The sequence below is a fragment of the Ambystoma mexicanum genome, chromosome 7p (assembly GCF_040938575.1).
Source record: "Ambystoma mexicanum isolate Mex_15411 chromosome 7p, UKY_AmexF1_1, whole genome shotgun sequence".
Classification (NCBI taxonomy): Eukaryota; Metazoa; Chordata; class Amphibia; order Caudata; family Ambystomatidae; genus Ambystoma; species Ambystoma mexicanum.
The window spans coordinates 737,680,540-737,698,154 of NC_090939.1; the positions used below are offsets into that span (position 1 = coordinate 737,680,540).

Sequence of the window (17,615 nt, forward strand, 5' to 3'; positions counted from 1 at the left end):
CAGCACAGACAAACTCTGTGAGGGTCAGTCAGCGACATCTTTTTCCCACAATCTCGGCATTTGCCGTATCGAGGAGTTGTCGGTTCTGACGAAGAAGCCATCGAGAACGGTATTGAATAACTCGAGGTAAATAGGTTTAACTGACAAAACTGAGCAACGGTATTCCGAGGCACTGAGTACGCGCTGAAAAACTGAACAACGGGCGCTGCGCGCGGCCTTTATAGCCAGGATGACGTCAGCGTCGATACGGCGGCTGTCGAGGGACATCGACTCGAAGGACGTCGACGCGCAGCGCCCTCTAGAGAGAAAAAATTTTCCGAGGCCAGCAGAGCTGGAAGGAGATATCTAAGATGAGGAATACGTCGAAGGACAAAATCCCTTCGAATGTTATTTTTCTGACATGAGGTGTAGCGCGAGTACAGTTGTATCCAAGCAGATACCTATTAGACAATCTCAAGCATCCATGCGCCTTCTCTCCGAGGGGAGGAAACGTGGCGCATGTGAATCTAAGCAGCTACAAGCTATCGGAAATACGATTACGATGAGTAATGTGCCCCTTCTGAGGCTTGTGGAATCTGCTTAGATCACATGCTGTGCATATATTAGCGAGCAGTGTTAGAAGAAGGTGGTGGGATGTGAGAAGGTTCATGGGCGAATAAATGTCTTAGAACCGCTTGTCCCACTTGTGTATCTGTGTTGGAATGAGCGGCAATGCAGTGGTGCTGAGTGAAAGTGTGTATTGAGCTCCATGTAGCTGCTTTGCAAATACTGTCTAGAGGGACATTTGCAATGCAAGACAGTTGCTCCAGTGCTCCTTGTGGAGAGCGCCCTGGGCATAAAAGGCAGTGTCTTGTCTGATAGGGAATAGCACAATTGTATACATCTGACTATCCGCCTAGAGATGGCATTCTTTGAAATGCGGTCCCCTTCTCTGCTTGGCGCCATGGAGACAAACAGTTGATCTGTTTTTCTTAGCAGTCTGGTCTTGTCTACATAGTAGATGACTGCTCTCCTCACATCTAGTGTGTGGAGTTTTACCTCAGCTGAGCTGGTGGGTTCCTGGAAGAAAGCTTGTAGCTCAATAGACTGGTTTACATCTAGCAGATTAATTTAGGGGAGAACCTAGGGTGACTATGTAAAACCAGCTTGACTTTGTGTACACCAAAGAAGGGATCTTGCACTGACAATGCTTGCATTTCACTAACTCTTCTTATGGAAGTGATGGCCACTAAGAACGCAGTTTTATAAGTCAGGTGTTTGAGACTAGACTTGTGCATCAGCTCAAAATGGGGTCCCATGAGCTTAGCGAGTACAACATTGAGATTCCATCCTGGCAGCGGGTTCAAAATTGGACGGTGGAGTCTCTGTACTCCCTCCATGAATGTTTTGATGACCGGTACCTTCCACCATGAGACTTTATTGTGGGAAGTGGTACAGGCTGACAAAGACGCCAGGTGGACCTTTAAGGAGTTGAATACCCTGCATCTAGCAAGTGGAGCATTTAAGTTAGAATGTTGGAAGGAATACATTCTATGGGGTTAATTTGTTTAGACTGGCACCGAATTACAAATCTCCTCCACTTGTCAAAATAACAGTGCCTAGGTGTTAGGCTTTCTTGATTCTTTTAAGATATCCATGCATCTTTGTGGCAGATAAGATGTCCAAACTCTATGACCTCAGGAGCCATGCTGCAAAGTTCATTGAGTGAGGTTGAGGCTGCACTGTTAGTCCCCCCCTCCCCGTGCTGAGTGAGCAGATTGTGCTGGCATGGGAGTTTGATGGGATCACACATCACCAGTGTGCGCAGATGTGGATACCAGGGTTGTCTTGTCCACATAGGAGCAACTAGGATGAGTGTCATTTGTTCCTTGTGGATCTTGTTCACCAGCTTCCTCATTAGAGGGGGGTGGGGGGAGGTGGGAGGGAGCATCAGCAAATTTCCCTGACCAGTTCATCCATAGGGCTTTCCCCTTGGAGCCTGGCTGGGGGAACCTGGACGCGAAGTCTGGGCATTGTCTGTTTTTGCTTGTAGCAAAGTCTATTGTGGTGAAACCCCATTGAGAGAAGAGGTGTTCTATTACCCCTGCATGTAGTTGCCACTCATTTTCTTCTGGTAGGGGATATCTGCTAAATAAGTCTTCGAGAGAGTGGAGTTCTCCTGGAACATGCTTTGACGATAGGAATATTTTCCGTTTGAGTGCCCATGTCCAAATCGGTTGCGCAAGCCTGAACAGATTTGGAGAATGTGCGCCCCCCCCCCCCCCCCCGATTTTTGATGTAAAACATTGCTGTAGTGCTGTCTGTTATAACATGGGGGTTGTCCTCCCCTCTATGAATCTGAAAGGTGTATGGGAATAATTCAGTGTACACTGGTTATTTAGACCTTAAATGGGAACACATATCATTCTGGGCAACCATTAAGAAACGCAACATGCTTGCTGGTGCTACACATATGACTCAAACGATATATACACAATGAATTTTAAGTTTTCATTTAGCTTGCTAGTATTAGTTTTTTTTTTTTTAAAAAGGGTTTTTTTTGGTGCAGGAATAATAAGTTGTTTTTCATAACAGTCCATGATATCCATTCATGTAATAACATACATAGTTGCAAGTTTCACTGTGTCAAAAAGAAACTGTACTTAGTGACAATAGATGTGAGTTAAACATTTTTACATATGACCAACATCTTGGAAATCAAAGTATCCCATGTCATTGGGGATAAAGAACACACTGTGAGAATGTAGAGTGAGGAGACAGATGAATCTGTGTCTCCTGTGCCCGGCTGAAGTCTGACCTTATATTCGGTCACTGTCTGTAGTGCTATCTGTTAGCATCTGCACAGATTGGTTGGCTAGGTGAGGTTTGAACGCCTGAAGGGCTTTGAATACTGCCAGTAGTTCTAGCAGAACTATGTGGTTCTGTGCTGCCGCGTGAGACCACAGACCCTGAGCTGTGTGGTGAAGGTAGTTGGCCCCACCAACCAGCGGGTGAGGCGTCCGTCGTGGTAATCGCTTGTACTTCTGGATCAGAGAAGGGTTTCCTCTTCTGCAGATGTTCTCTTGTCCACCAGTGAAGATTTTGTACTAGTGTTGGCGAAACGACCATTAGATCGTCCCACTGACCACTCGACTGAGACCACAGTTTCGCCAACCACTCCTGCATGGGTCGCAGTTGCCCGTGGGGAACCAGCTAAATGCAAGATGTCATCATGCCTAGCAAACGCATCGCTTTGCGCACCCTTATCTGGCGACCGGCATGATAGTCTGGTATTTGCAGTAACATATTTTGGACTCTTTCCTGTGATGGAAAGACCAACCCCTCTTGTGTGTCTAGCTCCTAGGAACTGTTTGGTTGTGCTTCGAACAAGGCTTTATTTTTTTCTCGTTGATGTAAAAGAGTAGGTTGATATTTCTCTGAATGTCTTGCCTGCAAATTAGGGGGGATTCCCTTGTAAACAGCCAGTCATCCAGGTAGGGTACACTGGGATTGCCTCCCTGCGCAGGGGTGCTGCCACCACCACCAGTACCTTCGTGAATATCCTTGGAACAGATGCTATTCCAAAGGGTAGCACTTTGGATTGGTAGTGCTGGTTTGCCACCCTGAAACGCAAGAATCTTCTGTGCGCTGTTAACATTGATATGAAAATGGGCATCTTTCATATCCAATGTTGCCACGTAATCCCCCTTTTTTAGTAGAGAGATTACCTCTTGTAGCGTAGTCATGCCAAACTTGTGTGGCTTGACATTTGTTTGCAGGGCGCAAATCTAATACTGGGCGTATTGTTAGATCTTTCTTTGGCACAAGGAATTAAGTTGAATAAATACCCTGGTTTATCTGATTGACCGGGACGACGTCGATGGCATTCTTTAGTAGAAGCGTGGCGACTTCCTCGAAGAGGATATGCTGGTGTTCCTTGGAATGGGTCTTTGACATGGGGGGGGGGTGTTTCCGGGGTTGCTCGAGGAGCTCTATGCAATATCCTCCCGTTACAGTGGACAGCACCCATCTGTGGTGAATGCCTCACATGCATGGGTGAAGGTGGATATGCGCCCTCCTACTGGAGAGGCATGGGGGCACCTGGAGTGGATAATCACTGCTTTTGAGGTGGCATGCCACCTCAGGAGTTGCCTCTACCGCGTCCATGGGATCTGCGTGCTCCTCTTGGGTAATTCTGCGAGGACGGACCCAGATTGTTTCCCCAGGTATTACCTTGGCTCTGGGTATAAGTGGAACCACTGTGTGAATTTTGGCCACGTGAGCGACGAAAATTTCTGTTTCCCCTTTGGCCAGTAGGTCTATTGATAAATTGGCCCAAAGACGTGAGAGTACCATATTCTTTTTTGGCCGTCTTTAAGGCGTCCTCATCAGCCTTGCCAAAGAGCAAATTGGGCTCAATGGGCATGTTGGTAAGGGTAGTTTGCGTCTGTGTGGGAGTGAGGGGCCAGTAGGCCCACGTCCCTCCCTTCCTTTAGCACAAACTTGGACCATGTGCCTCCAATGGTGGGGAGTGCCCCTGTTGCCCTTACGTGATGCCAGCATCAGTTGGCACATGCGTAGATGGGGCTGTTGTGCACAACACAGGGCATCGATTTTGTGCCCCCTTGACTCCATCTTGGTAACTAGGCCTCACTGCTATAATACGAAAAGGCTTCTCTCCCTGTTGCAGCACCGCACACGCCGCACTCATGGCCCCCACCTTTTCTCTCACTGTGTCTGGAAAACTCTGCAGCCCCATTCCCACGCTCAAGCCGGAGGTAATTGCAACAAAGAACAAATGTAACATCTCACTCTTCTTCTGAGAACACTGCCTCGCGTGTGAACCGGCTTGAGCCAGGCTCTGTAACTCGCCCATCTCCACAAATCTGTCCATTCCCACCTCAGCCCCGCTATTGGAAAATTACTGCCAGTGTAACCCTGTGTCCCTGAAAGGCATTCTCTTGATGTACCAGATATACAACCTCGCCATGATGCCCACCCAGCGGGCCCCCAACTAACATTAGACCTTTGTCGCAGTCTCTCACTACTAACAAATGCCAACCTGCCTTAGATTCTTTATGAGTCCAGACCCTCGCTTCAATCAATGTTATCATGATGGTCAAAACCCTTAACCTGATGCCCCGTATAAGCCTCAGTTATTAATTATGTAAATACATGAATGAAGTTTATAGGTTTACAATGACTTGTTCAAAAGAGTTGCACTGATCATTATTTAGTGCATGCTTCAAAAAGATGTATTATGTCAGCTTAGTTAGTGGCCACTCTGCTTCACAGCAACCTGACCTTCAATCCTCCTGGACGCCGACAGCCGGACCACGCAATGTTCACCCTCTCGCCAAAGGAGCAACCAATCCAGACGAAACCGTGCCTCTACAAATATATAGTGCTATAATGTCTACCATATCCTGCACTAACTTAGTACCCTACGTTGATTGCGTCATCTGTGACGATTTTTCTCTTTATAATGTGATGTAATTGAAACGTTTGCCAGAGCGCTCTCACGCACAAGAGTTCTTTGGATGCCAATTCTATATAAAACATTTTGCACTCTCGCAGCCTGTTCTCTTAGCCTCATTCCCCGTCTGGGGTGTGTCTCATTTATTCTTATTGCATGTTTAAGACGGGGAGGGCTCTTACATTTGGTGACACCACACAACGTGATTTGGGACAGGTGCCTCGAGGCCCATGCCGTGCAGCGAGATCCGGGACGCCCACCAGCAAAACCATCGCCTCTGCGGTCGACCAGCCTATGCGCACAACGAGAAGGGGCCAAGGGTTCCCGGTTAACGAATACCCAACTGTAAAAGCTGCTCGCCGAGGCAGGCCACGGCTTGGTTGGGGTGCGGACCAGATTGTGGAGAGACCGTTAACAGTGACTCTTGGACCACCCGACTGAACACGTGAGTACTGTTAGACAGAAACCTGTGCAGTTCCCTCTGGGACCAGTGCAAAAGATTTAAGACTACAGGTGTTTGGCAGTAAACCCACTTGGTAGCAGTCTGTACCACACAGATTCACTTGGTAGCTGTGGCTGAGCAGTCAGACTTCCCTCAAGAAGAGTTAGGCAGTATACAGAGTATTCACAAGTCTTAAGTAAAGCCCCACTTATTTTTAGACAGCGGTGAGTGCTTAACGTAGATGGCACTCTAATAACTTGTTTTAAAAAGGGAGAGAAAAGCAGGGAATACATTGAAACAGATCCCAACACTTTTTCACGAACACACAAGAGAAGAAGGCAAAGTAACACCGTGAATTCAAAGTCAGTAGGCCAGATCCGCATTAAGAGGATCAAAACAAAATGTGTCCAAGGTCACACGGTTGCAGTGCACAAAAGTCTTGTAACGGTTCAAAAAGGAGTTGGACCAAAGAAAGGGACCAGTTAGAGGGTCAAGGCGGCCAGCCCAGTCCAGAAGGTGAAGGGGTTATTATTACCTTGTAGCAATCTTTAGAAAGGGAGGCCTGGCGGACACAGTAACTTAAAGTGGTGAGAACACTCCAGCGGGGGCAGTTGTTCCTGGCAGCGGATGCAAGTCGGTGCTTCGTCCGGGGGAAGAGAGGATCTCGTCATGGAGGAAGACAGGAGTCCGTTGCACTGCCAGGGAAGAAACCAGCCGCGGAGTTTCTCAGGTACAAGGAGCGGTCCGCTGATTCGCGGTTCAGTGGTGAGTGGCTATCCGGCCGCCGGGGTGCTTGGCACGGGCAGTTCGACCACAAACCTGTCTGGGGTGCGAAGAAAGAAGGTGAAACTGGTTGTGCCCACCAGTCAGGGGAAGAAGCCTCTCCAGCCGGGAGATCTTCTCTGTCGTCGGGAAGTGATGAGTCGGTTCCACAGGGCTCCACCGGTGGTGTCGTCGTGGTAGGTCGGTTCAGCTTCTCCCTCGTCGGATTCTCAGGTCCTGTGGCGACTTCTGAAGTTCCAGTCCCCAAAGCCCTGCTTTTATGCAACATACCCCCATTCACTCAGCCTAGCTGTCAATCAAACAGGCTAAGTGGTGAGCCGGTCGGCTCACCACTTGGGCCAATCACACCAACGTAACTCATTCCAGGGTGCCTAAACCCCCTCTGACACCCCCTGTAGTACCCAGACAGAGTGGCACCACTTGGAGGCTTCTGTGGAAAAGCCCGCCAAAAGTGGAACAAAGGGCTTGACTTGGGTTGAGTCACAGAAGAGCACACAAACGCCATTTTAGAATCGAGTCCTGGCAAAAAATACCAACCGGCGAATTAATATTAATTAAATAAACCGGCGGTATGTTCGAGGCTATGAGAATTAAATAATTAAAGTTGGTAGCCTCAAACAATGGGAAAATCCCATAGGGAAATATTCGCGGTCGAATATAAAAAGTAGTTTCCACTGCCACCAGCCAAAACTCGATCAGGGGGGACGGAGACGTGCCCCCTCGACTAACAGACCCCGGGGCAATCGAATTGCCCCGACCAGTATGTCCACAATATGATGGTTTGTACTGGTTTCTGTTAATAATTTGGGACTAGTAAAGCCAATGGTGACTTTACATGCCCTGGGAGATAGTAGTCAGTCCCAGGGTATGGAGTCCATGGTGGGGTGTCACTATGACACCCCTGTGTTACTGCACGGAGGGTACTGTGTAACACACATAGTAAAAACACATGAGACCCTATGGAGTAAAGGACCCCATAGCCCATAAAACACATTACCAGTCAAAGGAACACCATAAATCATGTCCAAGAGTGGGCGAAAAAGAGTCTCACTCTTGGCAGGAGGAAAAAACAAACTCCAGAAATCCAGCAAAGCTGCTCGGGGACTCACTAGGTTAGGAAATTCAGCCTAAAGAGAGAATTCTCCCTGACAAGTACCGGTTGTGAAAGTTCCCAAGAGGTAAGGGAAGGTTAAGGAAGAAGGTGAACAGGTAACGGGGTGGGCAAAAAGGAAGTTAGGGTCGGTGTGAATGATACTGAGGTTTTTCGATGGCCATTAGGTTTTATGGAGATAAAGAAGTAAGAGAAGAGTGAGAAAGCCTAGCCCGAACGAAGTAGAAGGCAGTGCCGCATAGCATTGTCTCGTCCAGTGCAGATAAATAAGTGAAGATAAAGAGAAAATAGTAGGAGTCTTGTATAAGTAGTAGACTCGGCGTAGTAATTTAGAATATTCTTTTTCTGTGTAAACAGAGTTCTTGGTAAGGCAATAAGAGGTGGGGAGTGCATGAGAAAACTAGAGCATGAGGTAACAAACTAAAGTAAGGGAAAAATTGAGTAAAAGCGCGCAGTTACATGTTATAGACAGCTTGCACATGCGCAGATAGAAATAACACGATTAAGAGCATTATGCGATAGGGCCCAGATGTTGCCAGGGGGAGGGGAAGTTCCACCATTGGCAGCGGCAGACCTCATGCCCCCACCAAGTATTGCAGGAGAATCGGCGCCAGCGACACCAGGACCATCACAGACAGCACCAATACCAAGAGGGCAAGAGCAGGAGTGGCAATTGGGAGTTTCTGTTCCATTTAAACGTTAAGCCTGTGAGAATAATACAACCAACAACCCCAGACAGCCAGCGTGGGGAAGGACAAGAAGAAAGGGAGCAGGAAGAAGAAGTAGATGAGGTATGGAGCGACTTGGATGAATACGAAGAAGGGGTAGTGGCAGTTGGATCCCCGCTGCCATTCCACATCGAACTAGATGAAAAGGCACCACCAAGATGGCAAGGGAGATTAAGACAATGAGTAGGAAACATGCTGGTGAGTAAGACAAAGAAGGGGACGGTAAGTAAAACAGGAAGAAAGCACAAATTACAAATGCCGCTGATACACAAAGGGGCAGGAAGGCCGCACTACATTCCGTGGGCCCAAATGGATAAGAACAACCTGTTGAAAATTCTCCCCCCCCCCCTTCTCGGGTGGGGTGGAGAAATGGATACACGCATTTGAAAAGAACACAGCAGGAGTCCCACTAGCAACAGGGGATGTGAAAAGTTTGTTGGTGTCTGCTGTTGGTGACCAAGCAGACGCAGTGTGGGTGAAGGCGAGGTTCCCGGGAGTGACCATGAGTTGTGACCGCCATGATGGATCCCCATTCAATAACGTTAGAGCACAGGTATGGGATGCATTGCGGCAAACGTTTCCAGACATTCTGGATTTACACTTGGTGATGCAGTGCACGATTGGAGAGGCAGAGGAGCCTACGCAATTCATCCTCCGGGTGCAAGACCTGTGGAGAAGTGAAACGGGTATGGCGTGGGATCAATCCACCGCCCTGTTCTATTTCATAATTAAAACGGGGCTTCCGAAGGAGGTACAGAAGGCCTTGCATAAAATAGCTGGGATAGTAGCAAGGGCTGGCCTGAGATTCAAAGCATAATTGTACACCATTGTAGGAGGATCAAAGAAAGAGAAAAGGAGATAGCACAGAAAAGGTTGGCAGACAAAGTGAAATTAGTACAGAATAAATTAGTGAAGGTCGCAGCGCTGAACGCAACCACATCAACTGATAGAAGCAGTAAAGGGGATGACTGAGCGGGAAACGTACCAGCCAGAATGGCCTCAACATGGGCTGCAGGAGGACAAGAACAGTGGGACGGAGAGGAGCAGTACAGAGGGCCCCAATGGCAAGGGAGACAAACAAAAGGACGAGTTTGGTACAGGGGACCAAGAGGTGGATTCAGAGGAATGGGAAACAGAGGATTTGGTGGGCCTGGGATGAGAGCAGGACCAAAAGGGTCATGTTGGAACCGTGGAAGATGGGGGCACTATTCAAGAAATTGTAGAATGCGACCCGTGGGTTACTTTCAAGGACAGCCCCTATGGGAAATGAACAGCAATACGGACATCCACACCCAGGTAGGCCCTACGGGTTACCTATGGAGGGGGTGGGCAAAATGATCAATATTATAATGAGCCCCAAATGCAGCTAAAACAGCCACCCCAGCAACAGCAGCCACAACAGAGGGGAGCGCAACAGCCTATGGCCAGACAAAATACAATAGGGAACGCGAACAATAACATTTTGCTCAGCTAATGGTGCACCTGCACCTTTTCGCAGCGCAGCAGTGGTAGGAGGTAATGTTTTCTCTGTGCCAGGAACTGAGACTTATGCAGATTAGGGCAGCCCACAGAGAGCACTTGCGTGTCCAGTCCTATCCACTACGCTATGTGCAAAAGAGGAACCACTAGTGGGAGCAGAGATAGGAAACAAGCAATTTATCTTTATGGTAGACTCATGAGCGGAAAAATCATGTCTCATGGAAGGGCGGTTTCCGCTCTCGGGAAGAAATTTGGAAACGCAGAGGTTCTCTGGGGCTATTTTAAAAGTTCCTTACACAAAAGATCTTGACATAACAGTGGGGGGAAAAACAGTGCGTGCACCCTTACTGTATCACAAAGACGCGCCAATCAATTTGCTGGGAAAAGATTTGTTGAGTAAGTTAAATATGACTATCTCTTTTACAGAGCGGGGAATAGTGTGTTTAACCCCAGGAGTATGCCCTGTACGAGCAATGTTGATGATCAGTTCGAAGACAAACGAAGTTGCAGTAAGAGGGGTGCCCATTGACATGCACATGTTCATTTACGGCATCAGAGTGTTAGCTCGAGTTGTGCCAGAAATAACGAAAGGAATGGAGGGTGCCCTCAGACTTTCACCTTTCATCCAATTGTAAATACAGACGTTGTGCCAGGAACCATTTTGTCTATTGATCTAGAGGGGGTTCAGGTCTCAAGCAAACATATCGCGGTGATAGGACTGGACACACATGGATGCGAATGGAGAACAGTACTATGTATAGACCAAAACATAATGTTGCGCGATTTAACTAATGAAGAGCTTTTCACTGACAATGAGAGTGATGGGGAAATAATAATAATGGAAATAAGTATACCATACGACATCATGATCCAATACAGGGAGATACACAACCCACTCATGGCCAGTGTTAATGTGCCACCCACAAGATTTGAGGAAGACATGGAAAGAGTACTGCCTGAGATTTGGACAACAGGCCCCCATGATGTAGGGTTATTGCATGAAGTAACACCCATTAAGATAAAATTGAAGCCAGGTGCCATACCCCCAAGAGTTAAGCAGTACCCAATATCAAAAGAAGCGGAAGAAGGGATCAGAGAAACAATAAGTGCTCTACTAAAACAAGGAATAATAGTTTTATCCAACTCCATGTAATACGGCGATATTGCCGATCAAAAAAGCAAAAGGAGGGGCGTGGAGAATGATACAAGATCTCCGCCCACTCAATGACGTCATCCAGGAAAGAGTTCCCATTAGTGCCTAACACGGCATCAATAATGTGCAGCATACCCAAAGAGGCCACATGTTTTACGGTAGTAGACCTGAAAAACGCTTTCTTTTCAATCCGACTCAACCCAAGCTCTCAGTACATCACAGCGTTCACGCTGGGGGGGGGGCAGATACGAACATTGCAGGTTACCGCAGGGATATTGTGAAAGCCCCAGAATTTTCAATAGGATCGTACATGAAGATCTTAGAAACATTGATGTTGAGAGCATGCTAATCCAGTATATAGATGATTTGCTCATCTGCAGCAAAAGCGAAGAACAGTGTAGAGAAGATTCTGTAACACTGTTGAATTTGCTAGCTACAAAAGGATATAAGGTAGATAAAGGAAAGTTGCAATACTGACTATCCGAGGCTCTGTACCTAGGGCAACTAATATCTAAAGATGGCAAAAGAATACTTCCTGACAGAGTAGCTGCCATACGCCACATGTTAATACCAAAAACAGTAAGAGACATGCAAAGGTTTCTCGGCATCTATAATTGCTGCCGCGCATGGATACTTGATTATGCGGCATACACCCGCCCACTCCTGCAAGCACTAAAAGAGTCCCAAAAGAATAAATGCCCCATTAAAACGGACACATGCCATGATGAAGCAGTATTTCAAGTTACAAGACCTGATTGCACACGCACCGGTTCTTGCGAACCCAGATTATGACAGGGAATTTTACCTATTTTCACACTGCAATGGCACACTGATGACTGCAGTATTGACACAGAAAACGTCACTAGGCCACAAGCCATTGGTCTACTACAGCGGAACGCTGGACGCGGTAATGCAAGGCCACTTCGCATGCAAACAAGCTCGCGCTTCGGCGGCCTTCGCCATTGAAAAAAGCGCCACAATTGTAATGGGCTTCTCAGTGATGCTGTACGCAGAGCATTCACTCTTTGCGATTTTAGAAAGATCCAAATCAACATTAACACAGAGGGCAACACCTTACGAAATAATAATATCCAGCCCAAATGTGCATGTGGTCAGATGTAAAACAGTAAATCCAGCCACGTTCATTACAGAACAATGTACTGTAGAAGACATACAGGAGCACGACTGTGCCACATACGAGGGAGAGGAAGATGATATCCCTAAAGCAAGTGAGAACGCATTACAGGAAGGGTAAATATACTTCATAGATGGGTCAGCATCCATAGATACTTAAACAGGGGAAAAACAAGTGGGGATGGCAGTGGTAAGAAAGGAAGAAGACAACTATGAAATGATTGTCCAAAAACGCCTCCCTTCTCATTACTGGCTGAACTGGTGGCATTAATTGAAGCGCGGCATACAGCAAAAGGATGTGCAGTGACCATACATTTGGATTCAGCATATGCCACAATAACAGTACATTAAGGATTATCACAATGGCGACGAAGAGGGTTTCGAAGGGCAGATGGGTCGCCAGTACAACATGCTGCATTACTAAATGAACTGATAGAAGCACTAGCGGAACCATCAGTAGTGGCGGTGGTGAAATGCCAACCCCATACTAACACAGATGCAATCTCATTGGGAAACGCGGCAGCAGACGCAGCAGCGAGAGACACCTCGCATTTCAATGTACCTCCCACAATTGAATGCATTGTGAAAACACCCACCGCACAAACAGTAGAAGAAGGCTATAGCAGTACACCAATAACACAAATAGAATTACAGAGAAGAGCACCAATAGAGGAGCAAGAATTGTGGGCCAAATGAGGGTGCAAGCAATCACCAACAGATCCGATCTGGAGACAGGAAGTGACTGGGAAGGCAGTGATGCCAGTGGAACTATTGGAGGTAGCGTTCCAACAGCTGCATTTCCCGGCCCACGTAGCGAAACATATCGCGGCAGACATACAAAAGCACTGGTTTGTTCCCAACCTGCAGGAACATCTGTCAAAATTCACCATAGAATGCACCACATGCCAATAATACAGTTCAGGGATGACCCCAAGAACTTTGCAAGGAACTCTACCGCGTCCTGTGGGGCCTTTCAGAGAGCTCCACATTGATTATGGGAACATATGGTACAGATGTAACGGGGCAAGGTATTTGATTGTGGTGGTATTCCTCTTCTCAAGGTGGGTGGAGGTAGGACCATGTCCCCACCCGGATGAGAAGTGTGCTGCAAAGTTTTTGGTACGAGAGGCGTTCTTACGGTGGGGAATTTGCGATGTAATAAGATCAGACAACCGCACACATTTTGTGAATGACCTCTTCAAAGAAGTAACATCGTTCCTAGGGGTTAAGCACAAACTGTGTTCTATTTATCATCCAATTGCTAATGGGGTGGTGGAAAAGATCAGCGGCCTGCTCAAAAGTAAATTGTCAAAGTTGCGCAACACACAAGAAAAACTGGGTATATTGCCTGTCCCTAGCACTGCTCCAACTCGGAACGCAGCCAAGCAAAGACCACCATTTAAGCCTCCATGAAATTGTGATGGGCAGGTGTATACAAACGCCACTCTCACAATAAGAAAAGCATCAGATGCGCACCGGGCTGCCACAGTGCTGGGGGAAGAAATTAAGGAATACCTCACCCAGTTGACGCGCGCAGTACGTAGCATAGCGCGACAAGTTACACCACCCTTCACTGAGAATACCCCGACAGATACTGCAATGCCGGCCACAGACAGTCCAGGGGGCCCATTAATGCCAGGCGGCAATGTATATGTAAGGAGTTTCGTTCGGCAGTGGAACTCGCCGAGGTTTCATGGACCTTATGAGGTCATTTATTGCACACCCACAGCTGTAAAAATCAAGGGACTGAAATACTGGGTGCACCTCTCTGATGTGAGGAGAGCACACGATAGTGCACTCCCTCAGTGTGAGCAAATAAGCAACACAGAAATCGTCGACGAAGTGGAAAAGTAATTGCAAAGAGTGAAATTAGACAATGAATATGAATGTGTTTGCATGACTCTCTCTCTCTCGCTTTCTCTCTTTCTTTCTATCTCTCGCTCTTATGTCCTCTCGACAACATTCCTTATAATATCTTTTCCTGCACTCTCCATCAAATTAAATACAAGTTAATAAATTGAGTACATAAAGAAATGTCAGTAGCTCAGTATAAGCAAAATGTAGGATGAGCAGAAAAGTATGTTGAAAGATTTATAGCAACAAGAAAATAAAAAGGAAAATATCACAAACAGTAATGAACCATGTAATGTAAAGAATTAATGTATGCTCGTCACTTAACCATTTTACATCGCACCTCCAGGTAACACAATGGCCGAAAGGAGCACGCTCACAGATAACGGCTTAATGTTAGTTAGCGATAGGATTACCAATAGAGCCAATATGTACAGTAATGTCGAGTGTGCTTTGAAGTATTCTGCTGTCTTGGTGTCTGTAATGTTATTCTTCATGGCCTGGTACTACATCATCCTGTGTGTTGCCCATGATATGAAAATGGGGGGGGCACAGCTAATACGAGAAGGGTGGGTACTAATATGTACAGGGGTAAAAACTATGTGGAAAGAAAACTATTCTGCTAATGATTAAGATGCTAATACAACCTACACTATGATGCACTTTAATGACACAACAACGACCCCCCCCTCCTTCCAACTGCTGGCTTTTTAGAGTTTTAAAAGTGCATTTCTCTTTTTGTCCCCAGGTCATAACGGCTATGCACAGGGCCCCGTGCATTTAGCCTAGTCAGCCCTGGTTTCACTAGTTACCTGCATCCTGAAGACTGGTGTCGGTAGAACACTATCAAGAATTAGTTTACCCAAGTGCTCAGCTGCTCCCAGAAACACGATTAAGTGTAGATGTTCCATGTTGTGTAGAAATGTATACATGGCTGCCATCAATCACTCGTGTTACTAACATCACATAACCCTGGTACATAAGCTACATCTTGTTTGCCATATTAGGGTTTGGCCACAATAGTATCCTAAAATGGTCTTTTTTGTTCTATAACGCCTGTTATCATAAGTGTTGATATGTTTGTTATTAGACTGATTTTTAATATTGTTCACATGCATTATTACATACTCATTAAAATAGGTTTTGAAACCGAGCCTGTTGTAAGACCCACAATTAGGTGAGAGTCATTATCATCTGGTGAGTAGTTAACCTACATCCTCTGTGTGGGAAAGGTGGGTAGCTGGTGGCGAGATTGCTGCTTGATTATATGGGAAACATCTGTGTGCCATCCCAAATGGGTACTTGCTGATTTAGAGAAACTAAGAGTGTATTCTGAAGTGTATGTGTGTGTTGCTGATAAATTGCTCCCTTCTGAAGAAGGCTTAAATAAATTAATAGATGTTTAATCAAGAAACCTTGAGTGTAAGAGTTTGTTTGAATATTTGTCACTGTGAATCTCTGTGTAAAAACCCTACTGCTCACATTGAGCCCTCTTGAGAAAAGCCTGGCTGCTCAGCCACACTACCAACCTGTGTAGTACAGACTTATATCAAAGGCTGGGTTCCTATTGCCAAGAGGTCAAGGTTGCTGTAGTCTCCCAAAGGGTACTGCACACAATCTTGCCTAACAAGCATGCCAGCCATGATAGAGGGGGAGAGGGTGCATGCACCAGATCCTGGGATTTGAGAAGAAGGGATAATGGGTGATGTTCAAGGTAGTGCATTTGAACAAGAACTAGCACTTGATTTCTCAGAGAGGAGAAATGCTCACGGGTAAACAGATCATTTAAGATGTACATTTGTAGAAGACTATCAAACAAATAAGTAGAGTACAAATGTGGCAGAAGTGAAAGTATTTGTCTTTGAAAAACATTTTTCCGTTAGGACTTATTCATACACAAATCCCCAAATCGGTGTATCTGAGTGGGTAGGAGTGGATTATGAGCTGTGGGCCCCCCAGGTCCCACTCACCACAGGCAAAACGTTGTTTAGGCACAGCAGTCTTGGAATGAATGGGTGAGGGGATTGGCAAGTGGGTAAGCATCCACATCGTTAAACTTCTCTTTCACATAGTCTCAAAGCATTATACCTCAAAATAAATCACCAATGCCATGAGCAGAACACTGTTCATTGTTACAATTAAAAAACGTCTTACCTGTGGATATTACAGACATTGCAGGGCTGCCAATTCCAACTCCTTCTTTAAATGCATGCATTTTACTTGTATCTTCTTCAGCTGTACTGACAAAAGATGGTGGGGAAGATGACTGCATTACACTATTTTTTTTCTGTGGGTGTGGAAAGTAAATAAAGTCAATTTTATGCATACAATAGAAAATGTACATATTGCCTCAAAAAGGTTAACTATTCTCAATAATTGCATTCATTACTTGAGTGTCAGAAGCGGATTTACATAGACTCATGGCTATCTTACTCAAGCAAGACTTGCTAAGAGTGGCAATGACAGGCATACTCTTATGTCGCCGATATAGAGTTAAGTGTATGGGGGCATTTCATGCTCTTAACTCACCAAAGTTTGATTATTTCAATTTTAGTTACTTTTATACTGTATCTGAGACAAATATTTACCAATTATTCAGTTAAGAAACATTCAGAAAATAGTTCATTTGTTCTCAATTGCCCTCAAACTCTAAACAGAACATTCAATTATTCCTTTCTCAATTTGATTTAATTCTCCTTGACATAGAAGGTTTTAAACAGTGAAATAATATCCGTAACAAAAGATTTTCATTTTTACATTTGTATTTGAATTCCTGTGTGAGACTAATCAGTTGCAACCTCCACCCTTATGCCAGTCCCTGCCATGAGGTTTGAAAGTGCTGGCTGACTTTCCATATCCCACTTTCGGGAAGCATGGGTATTGTGACAAAGACCCATTCCTGATACAAGTGGATGGGGCTGGGGCTGATGACCACTTCCACCTCTAATGAAATCACTAGTGGTGAGGAGGGAAATATAGGCTCCTCCAGGCACCCCAGTCCATCTTATGTGTTCCAATGACAAGCTAAAGGTAGACTATCATCTGAGCATCCTGGCAAGGTGGCAGACAAGTATCAAGTAGAGAGACTATGTTATCAGCCAAATCACAGCAGAGCAACCAAGGGGCCTGCAGTTCATAGTCTCGACAGCATCTGGGTACTGTTTAGAAGCGAGAGCTGGTTTATGTAAAGACTACTGCTTGATGAACACACTGGGAAAGTGCATATGAACAATTAATCTTTGAGCTATCAAGCGTCAGCAAAAAACAAGAGTCTTGGGACCCCAAAGGATCAGTTCCCCTCTTAGAATGCAAAAAAGACAGTACCCAGCTTTCTCATATATCGACCCACAAAGCCACTGGACTGGTGAACACCCAAGTGATCTCAGGCGCTGGTCTTCAAATTAAGGAAACTGCTGGACAAACTGATAGATTACCTGTAACTCGCACACAGCTAAACACACTTATGTCCTTGACAAAAA

General features: G+C 45.9%; 1 protein-coding gene across 7 annotated transcripts in view; it reads right to left on the reverse strand.

Annotated features, from left to right (window-relative positions):
• Positions 1–17,615, reverse strand: part of SCML2 (Scm polycomb group protein like 2) — a 1,699,115-nt gene that overhangs the window by 580,399 nt on the left and 1,101,101 nt on the right. For all 7 annotated transcript variants that reach the window (XM_069636837.1, XM_069636835.1, XM_069636832.1 and 4 more), the window contains one exon: positions 16,291–16,423. In XM_069636837.1, coding sequence (XP_069492938.1) covers positions 16,291–16,423 — 133 coding nt within the window. The remainder of the gene's footprint in view (positions 1–16,290; positions 16,424–17,615) is intronic.